A 16,359-nucleotide genomic window follows, 5' to 3' on the forward strand; every position below is an offset into this window, starting at 1 on the left:
TTGTTCAACCTCGTCCTGGTAGGACTAGTGGATTACCTACCGCAGACAGTACATGTCTCAATATACGCCGACGACATTTGCATCTGGGCCTCTGCGGTGACTCGCCCTCAGCTAAGAGCCAGGCTTCAGCGGGCGGCAACCATGACGGCTTCTTATCTCCGAGAACAAGGCCTCAGTGTGTCTATTGAAAAGTGCGCATTACTTGGTTTTACGCGGAAACAAATGTCATCGTATCCTGTTACGATCAATGGTCAAGCTGTACTCTATGTTAAGACGCATCGCTTTCTGGGCGTCATCATTGACCGCAACCTCTCGTGGAGCCCTCACTGCGTCTATCTGAAGAAGAAGCTAGTCGCCATTGCTCAGGTCTTCCAATTTCTATGCGGGAAAAACTGGGGTACACCAGTCCATTCTATGTTGCAGCTGTACAGGGCTTTGTTTCTCGGACTCCTTCGTTACAGCCTACCAGTATTGTCAAATGCATGCAAGACGAACTTTCGCGCCTTGGAGAGCATACAAGGTCAAGCCCTACGCACTGTTTAGGGCTGCCTAGATGCACCTCAACAGCAGCGACAATCGCCATCGCAGGAGACCATACAATCCAGACACATGTATCTGTCGACTCTCTCAGAGCGCACATTCGCCATCTGTCAAGGATCCCCGACCATCATTTGGCCTCCCTACCAGCCGAGAGACCTCAAGCGACCTTTCCACGAGTTATTAGCGCTCATCATGAGTACATACCGGCATCATTTACACCGGCGGCGAAGCCTTCCTCTCCCCTGTGGTGCCTGCGACAGCCTCAAGTGAATTTTGCTATTCCTGGAATTACAAAAAAGTCCAATCATCCATCGCCTGCTCTGAAGCAACTTACGCTCATATTACTGCACCAGACGTATCATGACCGCATACATATATATACCGATGGTTCCACCTCACCTACCAGCTCAACTGCCGCATTCGTCGTTCCAGCCAAGAACGTTACAGTTAAATTCAAATTGTCGCACACGACTACATCTACATCGGCAGAACTTGCAGCTCTCCATGCCGCTATGATGTACATCACCGAAGAGCCTACAGAGAAATGGGTCGTATTTTGTGACTCTAAGGCAGCCCTTCACAGCATCAAGTCCGCATTACGTCACAGAACTTACGAGCAAATTACCTCTGAAATCAGGGAACTGCACCACCATGCTCTGGAAAGTGGACACCACATTATATTTCAGTGGATTCCTGCTCACTGTGGCATCGTCGGCAACAACCTAGCTGACAAGGCTGCCCGGTGTGCCCACGAAGATACCAAGACGCGTCCAACACCTTTGGCGAGGTCGGACGCTGCCAGAGAACTTCGCCAACTTGCGCGTAAGAAGTCCCAAGATCTCTGGATTTCAAGTGGCTTCAATTGCAGATTACGTAAACTGGACCCCACGCTACGGCTACAACTGCCATCTAGCCTTCCCCGCGGCGAAGCAACCTTGTTGTGTCGCTTGTGGCTGGGAGTGGCGTTCACGAACGCATACTCCTACCGTATGGGAATGGCCGAGAGCCCGATGTGCGACTCCTGTGGGTGCGAGGAGACCATCGAGCACCTATTGTGTACCTGCCCTCGCTACGATGTCCAACGCCTCTCTCTGCGGACAACTTTACGCAGACTGGACTCGAGATCTTTCACCGAGTCAAAGATACTCGGACCGTGGCCACACCCGTCACTGACTCGAAAAGCGATTCGTGCACTAGTGCGGTACTTGAAGTGCACGGGCTTAACAGACCGTTTATAGTGTCCTTGTGTATGGTGTCGCTCCCACACGTACTCAGTGCTTCCTCTCTCCCTTTCTTCCTCTTTCTATTCCCTTTCCCCCACCCCCAGTGTAGGGTAGCAAACCGGATGCTGTTCTGGTTGACCTCCCTGCCTTTCCTACCCTTGTTTTCTCTCTCTCTCTCTCTATTTTTCGCAAGCTGCCAAGCATCTACTTCCTTGCTTAACCGCATATACGAAGGTATACGCGCCACATACGGAGTCGCCGGACCATTACTTGGCTACTTCTCGCCTGTCCAATTCATCTGTATTGACAAGATAATACGATTAAGCAAGTAACTGCCCCGACCTAAGATTCGCTGAAGGAGAAGTCTTGCATTGGCTGAGCGTAAATTTTAGGCACTCAACAAAACTAAATTGAGCTTGAGGCATAGAAACTTAGAATAGGCTTTCGTAGGAATGCTGGTCGACAATTCACTTGTTGAAGTTAGCTTCTAACGCCTGTGCCTTTTTAACAAGGGAGCACCAAGTGCTACAGAGGAAGAAACAGCAAAGTCAGTGAAGTTCACCTTGAATGCGCAGGATCGACTGCCCCATTTCGAGTAATCGTAATGGGTGAACAGAGAGAGAAATGAATGAAGAGAGGCAGCGAAAGCACGCGCCAAGCTAGTGCATCGGCGTTTGCTACGCAATCGAAAGGACACTAAAACCAAACAGAAGCCACACACATATATTTTTAGAGTATCGTTCCGCAAGATATTGAAACATTGCGTGTGCTATTAGCTGCACAGTTGCGTTGCAATGAATAAGACACTCGCCTAGCTCGACAAAAGCTTTCCCAGTACTAGCAAGAACTGCTTATCTGCGAAGTATTTTCGTGAACCGTAATATTCGCCCACGCGAACATTGACGCCATAGCGACCTGAGAAAGACCATCACGCGATCATTCTGCCCAAGTGTGTTTATGGTGTTCGAGCAACGCACGGTATTGCTCAGATCTGCATAATGCAGCAACGAGACGCGTACACGAAGGGAACACATCACAGCAAGAACCTGCCTTCATTTTACGCGCGTACTTTGTTTGCGAGACGTAGCCTGATACAATAGCAGAGCTCGTTCGCTACTCGACGCTGCATCTACTATGCCCAGGTCGCTGCAAGACATCGGTCACTACCTGTCATTCTTTTGCATACACTATTCTTTCTTCAAACGATATATGATAGAATACGTTCTATATTTTCCCGCCTTCATCAAAGAGACGGAATATTGACTGTCATTATCGCATTCCGTTTCTCTTTGTAACATCTATAAGAGTTCCTAAGTTCCTGACGTGTCACGACGTGCATGCTAAAACAATGAGAGAGCAAGGACAGAAGGAAAAACGAAAGGTCGAAGCACCTTAGCAACGAAACTGTTAAGGAGAATTCCACAACCGTTTGCATGCGGAGGCGATGAATGCCGGCGGAGGTTTGGTCGGCATCACAGAAAGCCTGCAACAACAGATTACACAGCGCGTTACGGACGAGGATACGAGATAAACAAATGGTGCGAACATGGCGCTTACTCCCAACAATATTAATGAGGAAACTCATGACAATTTTAAATGCGCAAACATTCATATGCCTACGCAACGAAGAAATCCATCTTTCCATCGATCCGTCCGTCCGTTGGCATCTCTACTAAGACCAATCGCTATAAATAAATTAACGTAAAAAGATAAATTCGAATTCGGCTGTCGCTTCAACGCGAACGGAACGTCGAAAGCACAGCGCATACGAAGCTACCGGCACGACGCGCACTCTGCAAGCATCGCAGATCGCTTTGAAGATGAGGCCCGCGCAAGCGCGCACTTTGGCCACGTCGCAGATAGCTTTCAAGACACACGAGCGCCGGCAACGCGTCCCTACGGCGTCCATCAAAGGCGTCTACTACGGTGCCCGTGATTCGCGTGGCCAACGCCGTAGTAGACGCTGCGGTTGTCTCCGCTCTGTACAGAGCGGTGGGCAAGGAGGACATCGAATCACCCTAGCAGCCGCCGGAGAATTACGCCCCTCCCCCTCGCCTGACTCCCTTGTCTCGCGCGCCACAGGAGAGGCCAACCTAAAACCCCTCAATAAAAAACAAAAGCAGCACCATCCATAAAAGAGAGAGAAGGAGATTCTTGTTGATGGGAAGGAAAGGTTGGGGTAAAGTGCAGCGCAGTAACTGTCTCTCAGCAGAGGACACCTCAACCGCGCTGCACAGGGGGTAGGAAATGAAAGTGACCATCCATGACCATCCTTTGAAGATTGCCACCGTCCTTCTCCCCTGCGCGTTCCCTCGACGCTCGGCCCTCCCATTGGCCTAACGCCGTCACGCTCTTTTTTTTCTTGCTTGTTTTTGCTTCCGCCGGCATAGCGGTATCAAACATTGCGAGCGGCGTACGCAGACGCCACGTTTCGCCCCTCCTCTGTGCTTTTGTAGTATATGTGATTAGTGATGAGCGAAGAATCGCTCACTTACCTCACAGAGCCGGGATCATTGCATTGGATTGAAATCAACCCGGCTGATTCTTTGAAGGCAGACCTTCCTCTGCTCCGCGTATCTCTTCGCAGATGGAATCCGGAAGGGCCGCTTGCCGCCAGTTTCACGCATGGTGCATTCGAAGGCACAGCAACACGGCATCGCGAACACGAAACTACGCTACAAAAGCACAGAGGAGGCGCAGACGCCACGTTTCGCCCCTCCTCTGTGCTTTTGTAGCGTAGTTTCGTGTTCGCGATGCCGTGTTGCTGTGCCTTCGGATACACCACGCGTGAAACTGACGGCAAGCGGCCCTTCCGGATTCCATCTGCGAAGAGAGACGCGGAGCAGAGGAAGGTCTGCCTTCAAAGAATCAGCCGGGTTGATTTCAATCCAATGCAATGATCCCGGCTCTGTGAGGTAAGTGAGCGATTCTTCGCTCATCACTAATCGCATATACTGCCACTTGCTGTGTGCGGCTTGGTTAGTTTTTCGCTCTCCTAAGTGCCGCATGTTCGCGCTGCCTTTATTTGCAACTTTCGTGGCTGACTTCAATCAAGTCGTCGTCAAACGCACGTGCTTTTTGTCGACTGAGTCATACATTCCAGGCCGTTGTCTTTGTTTGGCCTCAATGTATGCGAATAGCACGTTATTGAGTGTATTGCCGTCCGTTACGAAGCGGTGCCGGTATCACGACTGTACCTTGAAAGCGATCTGCGATGCCAACAAAGAGTGCCGACTGCTAATATAGCTTCGCGCTCTGTGTTCTCGACGCTTACTTAGCGCCCGTATCTTGAAAAGCGATCTGCGAAAGAGGCCGAGTGCGACGTTGCTGAGATGCTGCTGAAACGCTGTGTTCTCGCCGCTTCGTTGGCGCTGAAATGAGAGAGGCAGCACGAATAAGTAACGCTAACCGAGCCCACCAAGCACAACGACATTCAGACGGTTGATGTTTCGGCAGCCAGTCACGATATAACGTAAATAACGATCAAAATACGGTCTCAAAAGCGCGAGCGACACGCATCGACAGCATTTGATTCGGGGAGCATTCGTTTCGTGTTGTTGTTGTTGGCGTTCGTGTTGTCCACTTCTCTACTCTTGTGTCCTGTCAGCACGCCTCACTTCTATTTTGCATAAAGCATCTGCTAGTTCGGCTCTGCGCATGGGGAGCCAGCGCCGGCGCAGGAGGAGGAGAGGAGATTGCGCTACCTTTATTTTATTTAGGGGCATTAACCCAGCCTACCTCGGAGCGCCCATGCGGCTGTGTGACCAGAGTGTCGGTAAGAACGCGCAGCCGGACGACGGCGTCGGTTACGAGCTATCAAGGAGCCAGCCGCGCAGCCATCGTCAGTAGAGCCAGCGCATGAAAGCTCGATTATTGTGAAGTGGTGGGAAAGTTCGGGTGTAGCGAACAAATGGCACCAGATATAGCGCGGCGTTGGTAATATATATATATATATATATATATATATATATATATATATATATATATATATATGTATATATGGCAACTAACGGCGGTATGCTCCGGATCAAACACCAACATTCCCGCTGAGCAACTGCGTCTACAGACTACAGCCCACACGAAGGCCTGAGAGGAACGGACAGTACACTACGAGCTACAGAAGCTGATGGTTTTCCTGTCTCCGTCCGTGCACAATTGAGGTGAAAGGCCTGCAACACGGGCGGCGGCGCTCCTCATAATGCCGGCGTTGCGAGACGCCTGAAAGCTGCCAAGACGCTCTTTCTACAGCGCAGAAGCAGTTGCTTCGCTTGCTGTGTCGCCGCCAACATGTCGCCTGTGTGTATTCCTAGAAGACCTACCGTCTGAGGAAGTTCAGCGCAACCCTAAACCTTGCTATCGCTTTCGATGCTTCTGTCTTCGGATGAAACTGATTTTGCGAACATCGCCGGGTTTGCGTGACCGTAAGCGCTGCGTGGCTGTTCAGTCAGCGAATAGGCCAACCAATCATAGCGGAAAAGGCGCGCGTCACCACCGCAGGGTTCCTTGCATCATCGCCAGATTGATCTTGTCTCCGCGCATCCGCGGCAGCGGCGATGCCAGCCGCGTGGGGGAAATGAAAAATAAAGAACCAGGAAGTTCACCTTCGCGCATCCGCGGTACTCTCTACAGCATCACCACCTTCAGACGCCAACGGCCACAGAAACCTGCTATTTCATGTGCGTCCATAGCTCCCTGCGCTGCGAAGCCTGCTGGAGTTTGTAGATTCAACTCGCAGGGTTCAACCCTCTCTATTTTTACGATACTCCTCATCCTCCCTCTCCATCTATCCACTTTCGCTTCCCATTCCCTCTCCCCTGATGACACTTCACCGTGCTCCCTCAAAGGTTGCAAAATTAAGCATCATTTCATTTTATAGATCACTATCATATCATCATCCGCGCCTTCAGGGTTATGAGGAAGTAAACGCTTCTTGCGGGTAGTATAGATTCGAGTTGCGCAATATGTATACGTACGCATACGCATGATGCCTCTGAAACCATGATGCGTTCAAGGCGTCCGTCGTACTCGCTAGCAGTCAGTAAATCCGCTTAACAGAAAGCTCGGCATAATTTGTGTGCGTCCGTGCTTGTGTGTGTGTGCGTGCGTGCGTGTTTCGACTGTTCATGCACTCAGGCATATTCAAACTCGTTGGATCTGCTGCATTTTTTTTTTCATGGAAAAGCATCGAATGGGCCAATTGAGCGAAAAAGCCGGCGTTGGTAGCAACGAAACGGCACCTAAATTCTCATTGGTTGCGACGCCAGGTCACGTGCGCGCCTCAATAGAGCAGAGCGGGCAAAGGGGAACACCTGCCGCCGCGCTTGCGCACCAAGCCTTGCGTGAGGGGAGAGGGCGTCACCGCGACGCCACGTCACCCTCGCTCTCGCCCTAGGAAGTCTGTGTGATTTGCGCATTCCGCGTCCGCGCAAGCTCTCGCCTTTGTTCTAACTAGGCCTCGGTAATCACTATAAAGAAGTTAATGTATAAAAAACAGAATACATTCGAAAGGGAAAAACGTTGGCTATAGCGAGTTTCGAACATACGAGCGCAATCTCAGAAGTCGGGTGTCTTACCCACTGGGCTAAGCCATAGCAGGCCTCTGCACTCTCCTTTATGACATGCTACTTGGACCGAAATTTCTATTGCCACGGCCGGCATGACGAAAGCGGTGACGTCGAAATCACCGCGGCTAACTCGGGAGCTTCCCCGTTAGATTCTATGACAGTCGGGCAAGGTAGCATGACGTCACGGATCGAACTGCATCGGCCTCCTACTATCTCGGGGGCGTTGGCCAAGTGTGTCAACGCACTTGCTTGCCCACGAGTTCACAATTCGAAGAACCACTCAGCGGCATTCATTTGGACATTAATAGCATTCACAACTCATAAGAAGCGCTTAGGTGTCCTCGATTTCGTTTTTACTTCCTTACCATTGACGAAACATATTGCTAAACTTCGCTGAGTGTCACTGTCCACAGCGAGAATCTTCTGGTCACTGTGACACTGACTACAACAACATAATAGATTCAGCAAGACCCCGGGATAGCTTGTGATAAATCCTAACAGTAATGCCATGTTGAAATCGTAGCTACAACCTGAACTTCAATTAAAAGAATGAGAGCAAGGGTGAAGAATAAGAGCAAATTACCTGCACGTGTTTTGCAGACATAATTTCATTTGGCTGTCGTGAAAGTGGCTTTCACGGGAGCACAGGGAATAAGTCGTCAAATACACAGACAAGCGCTAAATGCTGAATAGCGGGATCGAGTTATTAAACTACTAACAGAACATATACTAAGCTGTATTCAAAGGAAACTAATTAAGCCGCTGTCCGCAACCAACCTCCGAAGGGATTTAACATGTAATTTTGCTTGTTGACCGTCAAGACTTGCTATTGGTCGCGTGTTTCTAGCCGCGGCTGCTGTAGTCATCTCCCGACATGATGATAACCTGGCCCGAATAGCACCATCACTGGGGCAAGATTTTATTTGCTGGCTGTCCTATAGCGAGTCATCTCAGCCAGCTTGGCAATTTTTTTTTTTGTCGAGGAGTGCTGATTTACAGTGTAGCCAAAAAAAAGGAAAAAATGCGAGAAAACCTCATAAATATGAATGCAACCAGGAAGTCCCGTAAGGCTCTGTAATTAATCATCTTGACTCCAAAGCTGAACCATATTGGCTCCACTTGCTGAAGTCAGCATCCCGGTCATTGAGGAGGCCAGACATTCTGATAAGAGGCTCCCGGATATTTCGAATGCCTTGGCCAGTCCTCGACTGATGGTACACATCGGTGTCTTGCGCAGGGATCGAATAGTTGGGGCAGGTGGATTCGTCTTTGACGAAGTTGTTCCACTTGAAGGTGACAGCAGGGGTGAGCACTACACTAGCCGATATCTTCCTCAGGGAAACATCCTCCAACTGTGTGAAGTTGTGGGGGAGAGAGTTGGCACACAGGGACATAAGCGCACGACTGTCGCGCCTGAGGAATCCTTTTGTGGGCTAGGAAAGTTAAATGTTTCGGACAGAAGGGATGTCAGTAGATACGTGTGCTATTTGTCATGTGCTTTGCTATCTGCCATGCGTGGCACTGAAAATGTCAGAGCTGTACCCTTGTACCCAGTGTACGTGAACACTGAAAATTCAGTTATTGTGAAGCTTGTGTATCTTGTGACTATGCATGTAGGTTTGCTGACTCGCTTCAGCCGTTTTGTGACACTCAAGAAATATGTGTATATGTGGGCGTGGGTGATGTCTGATAATAAGGAGGCTGCCTCAGCGACGTCGTGCATGGCCTGGAGTTCAAGTAGTCAAAGACATCTACCGTATATTCCTCATTTCCTTGCATAGACAAATGCGTAGGGCTGATCTATGCCATGCGCCGACCGTCGCGTGTAATATCAACGTCTGTGTGCAAAACTTTCTGTCCAAGTGGACGCCAGTGCGCTGCGGAACTTGGGACTTAGGACTCTTCTTGCAGCGGAGTGATTCGTTACCTGTCATCCAAGTGTACTTCTGAGAAGGGGAGGGGCATTCACTTGAGGTACCATCAGTGATGTTTTGTTTAATTAGTCATACAAGCCAGCAGCAACTGAAACATGCTGCCTCTTTTATTCGCGCGTTCGTTGGCCTTGGGTGCCAACTGCGCTATGGTTTTGGGGGTGTCTTAGCCATCTGGGCGTGTTCTTGAAGAGTGAACAGTGGGGTAATCAAGGTGGCAGGGAGTGAGTAGCGATTGCCTTCGCCGTTTCTCGATAATGTGCCAAGCTACCTTGAAACAGCTTGGCACATCCTCCTTGGCATTCGCGCCTCGTGTGGTCGTTTCGTCGGCTGAGAGAACTTGACGCACATTTTCTTCTTCGTTTTGTGAACACGATTTGGTCATCAGCTACAAAGTGCTACTTTCGGGAGAAACAATGCCATCTGGCCTCGTAGAAATTATCTCAATGCGTAACAAAGCAGTTTCGCAGCCGGCTCGGCGTATTCTCGTCAAATTAATTGGTTCCCCTGAGAGCACCAGCCGAACAACGCATTCTAGGCAGTGCCATTTAACTTCAAATGGGTCTGATTTATATAGCGTCATGTCTGAAAAATTTTAATATGTTGTGAATATGATCTAGGCGCTTTTTCTTTCTTACAATCTTCGTTTTTTTTTCGTGACAAGTCGGATGGTGTACTCGAATTAGACATCGCTACACACTCGACACTCGTTTCTGTCTCCGCTAACAGCCCATTACGTGCTCCATTACATTATTTTAGCATTACAGTGATCGGGGAACTAGATGCTCAGGCTGACGAATTTTTAATTGCCATGTAACCAGATTCTGCACGTTAAGCTCACTAAAAACATATTTTGTTAGTTTGTGTGCAAGAAGATTCCTCATGTGATAAATAATAAAGATGAAGCACATGTCAGATAGCATCTCACTGAGCGGGCAGTCTCCACACATCGTAACATGGCATCAACATATTGCAAGGGACATAAATACGTTATGAAGTATTGTGTGAGTGAATTCATCAGAAGAAACCTGGGATCTCCCCGGATATGGCCATTATATCTCAGTCACTCTCAAAAGCTATGAGTGTCTCTATTTTTCTAGGAAAATCACTTCTTCAACTGCTTCGCATGTCTGTTTCTTTTTTTTGGAGATGTGTCACATTCGGGTTTAGTGCGGCGGTCAACAACATTGACTTCCTTTCGCCTAGAATGGGGGGTGGGGTGTCGGCCAATGATTACAGCAACGTCTGCACTTGAAAAGCAATAATAATGTACTTTCGCGTGACCATCATCAACAATGAAATCCTTCTTCGTCCGCTCTCAGCCAGGGAAACTGCTTCGAATTTGGCAGTATAAACAGCATTTCAGCGACTGGACGTTAACTCTGTCCCCCATCGCTTAACCCAGCATAGCTAAGAGATTCAATATCCTACATAGCTTCTCTCCTTTTTCTCAGTCGTCTTTCTCTCTCTGCGCCCACACGGCGCGCAAACATAATCAGCCGGCATGTGGAGAGAAACCGCGAAGAGTATATTCAACATTTGTCCGCGAAAACTGAATTCCGCTACATGAATAAGGACTCCGACTCAAAACGCTGAGGTAGAATTTACATATATGATAGCAGCGGACCATTGGACATCTATGCAAATACTTACCAGGCATACAAAAAGAAAAAAAAATAACGTGCACAACGGCCACTTAAACAGAACATTGTCGACATTCCTGAATATATATCGAGACGTTAAGTAGCTTCCTTTCGCACAAAGGATTTGGATCGTCACGACGCCATTCTGTCAGATTTGCTCACCAAACGCCAGTTTTTCCCAGTTTTTCTACGAAGGTGTACAAAAACGAAGCTTTTCGATATTTGTTTTGTGCACTTTCTTTTATTTCTTCTCTTATTTCTCTCTCTCTCTCCCTCCTCTTTTTTTTTTTTTTTGCCGTTGGTCCTGTAGAATTTTTCTCAAACATAGAAGCGTCTTATACGGTGGGACGCGTCGTCTAAAGCATCCTGTGGTATTTGCATTCTACAAGTCACATCTCTTTTGTGCATAAATACATGCATCTATATTGCGCCATCCTGAATAAGGACGTAGACGCAGCAGCCTGCGTGTGTTTCGTGCGCCCATAAACCGCACGCTTCGTTGAAGCACTCCAAGCTTATTCTGCATTGCTTGCGTATTTACGCTTAAATGGCTTGACTCGTTCGGGTGGGGTAAAAGTTGCGCTGCTCTGGATCTCGCGTGCCCCATACGCCTTCGCTACAAACTCATCCGTCTTTAGTCAGCACTCTGGACACGACAGCTCGAAGTAGTCTGAGGCAATCGCTACGCTTTGTACACTCTGTGCAGCAGTAATTGAGGCCTAAGCTGCTTTAAGCCACTGCCGCCGTAGGCTTAAAATTCTCAGACGTAGTAAGAGACGCCGAATCTTACTATTTATCTCTCCAGGAAGCAAGTCAGTACGACATGATGACAATATTACTACGTTTATGATCACTCCGTTAAAACTACAGGGCTTCTTCTAAGTAGCAGGAAGTACATCCTATACTTTAGAAATATGAATACCTTACAGTAAGCCAACAAACACACTGCTTTACAAGACCATGTATTTCTGTACTATTTAACCAACACATTTAGCCGTAAGGTAAAGCGGCTGCTGTTGTAAAAATTGTCATTGTCATTCAACCTCTTACGATCTAACTGCTCACTGGAAGAGAAGAATACCAACAGCCGCCCTGGAAAGACGTCGGTCCTGGGTTAGAACCCGGGACCAGAACGAATATTTATTCAGTTGTGAAGCTTTTTTTCTTTCTGTATTTGGGTTTCCTTTACAGCTTCGTGGTACAGTTGGGTGGATGGCAATTTTTCTCTTTCATAAGCCCTGCTCAACATTGCGTATTTCCGCATAACCTACTTCCCAAACTGCGGTTTGAAAACGAAACGTAGGGACGAGCTGATAAGTTCTTGCCAGAGATCTAAGCATGGCATTTAGGCGCACTTTTCACTCTCCCAGGCTTTGCATTAGGATGTATAATCTCACTCTCGGTATGCGCTGCAGCCGCGGACTCCGGTTAAAATATTTATTTCACCTGCCATACTGCAATGGGCAAAATAGGCGTATGTTACACCGCGCAGCGCGACCATCGCAGTTGAAGAACATCGTGAAATGAAACTTACTATGTGTATGTTACCAACACTGACCGATCTTTTTATGTCCCCGTTCTGTCACCTAAACCTACCCACCTTAATTCCATATATAACTCAACAAGCCTCATAACTGAAAATGAGGTCACGGTGTGAATTCCGAGTTGTCTGCTGAGGCAGGAGAAATTGTCGTGAGTCGTGAGAACTTGCGTATGGCCCGACGTGCCGTGAGCACAGAACGTATGACGGCGTGCTCGTGCCCAAGCGTTAAAAACGAATGCAAAAAGCTCATTCAGTAAACCTAGCCGTTGCGTTTGCCATGTATACAGTGCTGTACCACTCGCAGATGCAGCCCCACATCCTGACTTATAAGCAGTGTGATCTGCTTTGGGCTGTCATTATGCGATTTAGGCATCAGGATCCGACGCAACATCACCAAAAAATTACCGTTGTTCTTGCCTCCGAGAGATTAAGTTTTATTCTCATCTTCAATTTCTGTTTGCATTTCAAACAAGTCACTTATAGAAGCGGCAAATAACTAAGGCTCCTGAAGAACAAGGGCATACACGGTGGGCAGTGCCACGTTGTAAAAAAACGTGAAAGCCGAATGTGAAGAATTTATTACACTGCTGAAGAGGCATGAGAGGTCGACCTGAGTCTCACAGCCTGCTACTCCACACAGGGTTAGGAAAATTGAGAACGCAAGAAAATGATGGAAGGTGATGAATAGGACAGCAAGAAAGATGCGCATGTACGGCGACCAAGTAAGGCAGTAGTTTTCTTCTAAGTCTAGAGACAACAAAAGAAGGATATATAGGAGAAGTAGAATGTTAACCACGACTGTAAAATAGCTTATCCATCCCAGAATAAATTCCATCGCACAGTCTTATAATTACGAAAACTGCCACATATTCGATTATTAATTTGACTTCTCTAGATGATATTGGAAACGTTGGCAACTTTCGTCGTCAATTTTTCAATTGCAGTTGATTGTCAAGTGTACATGAAAAAATGACATGAACAAATGAGCAAATAGATCGGTCATTTGAAATTTTGAATCCGTAACGAAAATTTAGAGACACGGAAGGTTGCGTTAACTTGGCCTTAAAGAACGTAAACGAGCACAAGTCTGCAAATCTCGCACAATCTCAGCGAAGAGCGTTGAATTATGACACCCTAACAATTGTCTATTTAGATTTTTCAACAATGTCGCACGAGCACGCTCTGCGGCAGTAATAGGATTTGTACCCGACACACTATGATAATCAACGTTCTTTTATTTTTCAATATTGCGCATACGTTGATGTGATAAGCACTCACCAAGGTGTAGATGCCGCATGCCACGCTGCCACTGCGCAGTGTTTTCCAGCAGCAGCACGACTTGAGGATTGCCATTGTCCGGCCAAGCGCCTGTCAGCCGGGCCACGCAGGACGACGTACAATGTGGAGCTGCCGAATGGAGTTCAAGTCTGTTTCGATGACAGCCGCAGGAACCAAGTCAGCCTTCGGGGCCACAGGCAGCGCTCAACCACCGGAGGCGAAAGAACGACATGGCTCTCTCGTTTTAAGCGAATGTCCGCGGACAGTGGGAGACGCGCGACGATCGAGCGAGGCGAGACAACGACCGACTCTGCGACTGACCGGCCAGAGCGTATCGAGTAAACTCGTCTGAGCTCAAAACTCCGAATGCACGTGTGCCCCTCTCCGGAGCCGCCACCAGTCCGCCGGAAAAATAATGGGAGGGGAGGAGTAAAGGGATGCTCCCTCTGCCTTTTCCCGTCCCTTTCCCCTCATTTGCGCATGCGCAATGCGTCCTGTTCCAGTGGTGGCGCCACGAAGTGGAGCGAGCGAAAAATATGCCACCGGTAAGGAATGAGGGAAGCGCATCGCCCCGCTCCCCATCGCTCTTCGCTTCCCTTGTTGCACTTTCGTAATCCCACTTGCTTTTTTCCTTTGTCATCTCCTTTACCTGGCGGCTTTGCCTCAAAAGTGCCCTAATGCGAATTTTTTTAAAAAGCGAGTGGCCGCTGCTTACCCCCTGATGCCCTTTCTTTTTTTACGGGCATCCTCCATTGTAGATCAGCATTTACGGCTTTCTGTTGCTCAGCGCGAGTTCGCGGGTCTCGGCTACCATTCGCAGCGGCAAAATTCTCACAGAGGCTAAACGAAAAAGCGACCGTCTGCCGATATTTTGCCGGTGGCGAACAAACCGCCCATCGACCTTTTAATTGCCAAGTTTAAGGTTGTGTGAACTGCCGCCATGATCCGCGATATGGCAGCGCTTTGGATAGGCAGAGGAGTTGGAGGAACGCGCATGCAGAGGCGCGAGTCGTGGCTAGACGCTGCAATCTTTGTAGATTTATTCTACCTATCCGATCACATTATATTCATTTCACTGAAAATTTTTCACCACATCCTTTTATATTGTTCTCCTTATTCTCTCCTTGATCTTTAATTATTTCTTAATTTTCATTCAGTTAGTCTGACTGCACAATCGCAGACTATTCTAATTTTCCGGAATTTCATTTTTTGTTCTTTTAATTAGCGTTGCTTCTCTTGATGTAAGGATTACCTTAAGCAACCTGCTGCCCCCTGATTATTGGCCTACCGCCCTTGTGGCTACGCGCCAGGAAAGAAGATAATCATCACGATCATCATCATCATCATGGTTAGGACTGAGGCCTGCTGTCTAGGTATTAGGGGCCGCGCCGTTCCCCATGCTGGCGCCCGATAATGGAGCCTCGACTGCATTCCGGGAAGGGCTGTAGTCGCGGGGGAGCCCGCGGTACCCGTTCCGCTGCAGTTAGTGACTTCTGCTCCGGCCTGCAGGATGACCTCCGCGGTGCAAGCTGCACCTCTAGCTGGCGAAGATGAACGCTCCTCTTCCGCTTGCTCCTCCTCCGGCGTCGTCATCGGGCCTGGCGTCGGCGCCACCTACAGGGGCAGCTGCATCCGTCGGCGGTGCAGTATGCAGACTCCCACACAACCAACTGGGGTCTGATGGAGCTCCTGGTGAACTGTGTTGATTATTCCTGCGAGGTCAAGTTCCGGGAGCGCAAGAGCTAGTAGCCAGCGGCAGTGCTTACGTCGAGGTGTCATTTTCGTTACGGGGGCTGGCCGACGGCCTACCCTGGCCGGATGACTCCAAAAAGCTGATGCTTTCGAGATGACTTTTCCTCTCGTTAACTGCGCACCCGATGCGGCTTGGCTCATCTCCGTGTGGTGGCATGGGAGTGAGTAGGCGCACGTTCCGGCTACCTGCTGCGTGCACTTTCCCAAACGAGGTCGGGAAGGGAGAGTCGAAGTCTGTGTCCAGGGAGGGCTTAGGACCTTTGAGTTCCTGAAAGACCTTGGTAACTCGAAGGCTGCACCGCCTGCTTTGCTACATCATCGCCACGTGTACTCCCGGAGAAGCCAGCCAGGTGTAGGACGTTCAGGCTCCTGGAAGACCTTGGCGCCTCGGACATTTCCTGCTCCGCTACGTCCATGTTCGGTGCACCAGTACGCAAGGCTTAATCAGCCAGTGATGGCACCATGACGTCTCTTCAATCTTCAAGTCATCGCCTTCATGAAGGAAGGGACAGTGTTGTAGCTACCGCCGTAAGAGGATGATTGTGAAAAGGAAGAGGCGCTATCTTCTGCAACCCTTTAGGGAGCACGAGTCAGCGCCTTGGGAAGGGGATGATCATAAAGAAGAAAGAAGAGAGAGAAGGTCGAGGTGGTCACAGAGCCTTTGGCTGTCAGTGGTAGCCAGGCAGCGCATTTACATGTTACACAACCGCCGGGCAGCAAACTGGACTCAGTCTGGTTAACCTCCCTGCCTTTCTGTCTTCCCTTCTCTCTCTCTCTCTCTCTCTCTCTCTCTACACAACCGCCCCGTGTCCTCTAGGAACGTGAGAGGGTGCCTGAAGGCGAAGCTGTGCTACCGGCAAGGGAACAGCAGTCGCGATACTGAGA

General features: G+C 48.9%; 1 protein-coding gene across 4 annotated transcripts in view; it reads right to left on the reverse strand.

The window, feature by feature from the left end:
* Positions 1-14,111, reverse strand: part of LOC126536840 (uncharacterized) — a 271,240-nt gene extending 257,129 nt beyond the window's left edge. For all 4 annotated transcript variants that reach the window (XM_055073552.1, XM_050183850.2, XM_050183849.2 and 1 more), the window contains exon 1: positions 13,723-14,111. In XM_055073552.1, the coding sequence (XP_054929527.1) occupies positions 13,723-13,797 (75 nt within the window). In that variant the 5' untranslated portion in view covers positions 13,798-14,111. The remainder of the gene's footprint in view (positions 1-13,722) is intronic.
* Positions 14,112-16,359: the final 2,248 nt, after the last annotated feature.

Source organism: Dermacentor andersoni, chromosome 4, assembly GCF_023375885.2.
Source record: "Dermacentor andersoni chromosome 4, qqDerAnde1_hic_scaffold, whole genome shotgun sequence".
NCBI lineage: Eukaryota > Metazoa > Arthropoda > Arachnida > Ixodida > Ixodidae > Dermacentor > Dermacentor andersoni.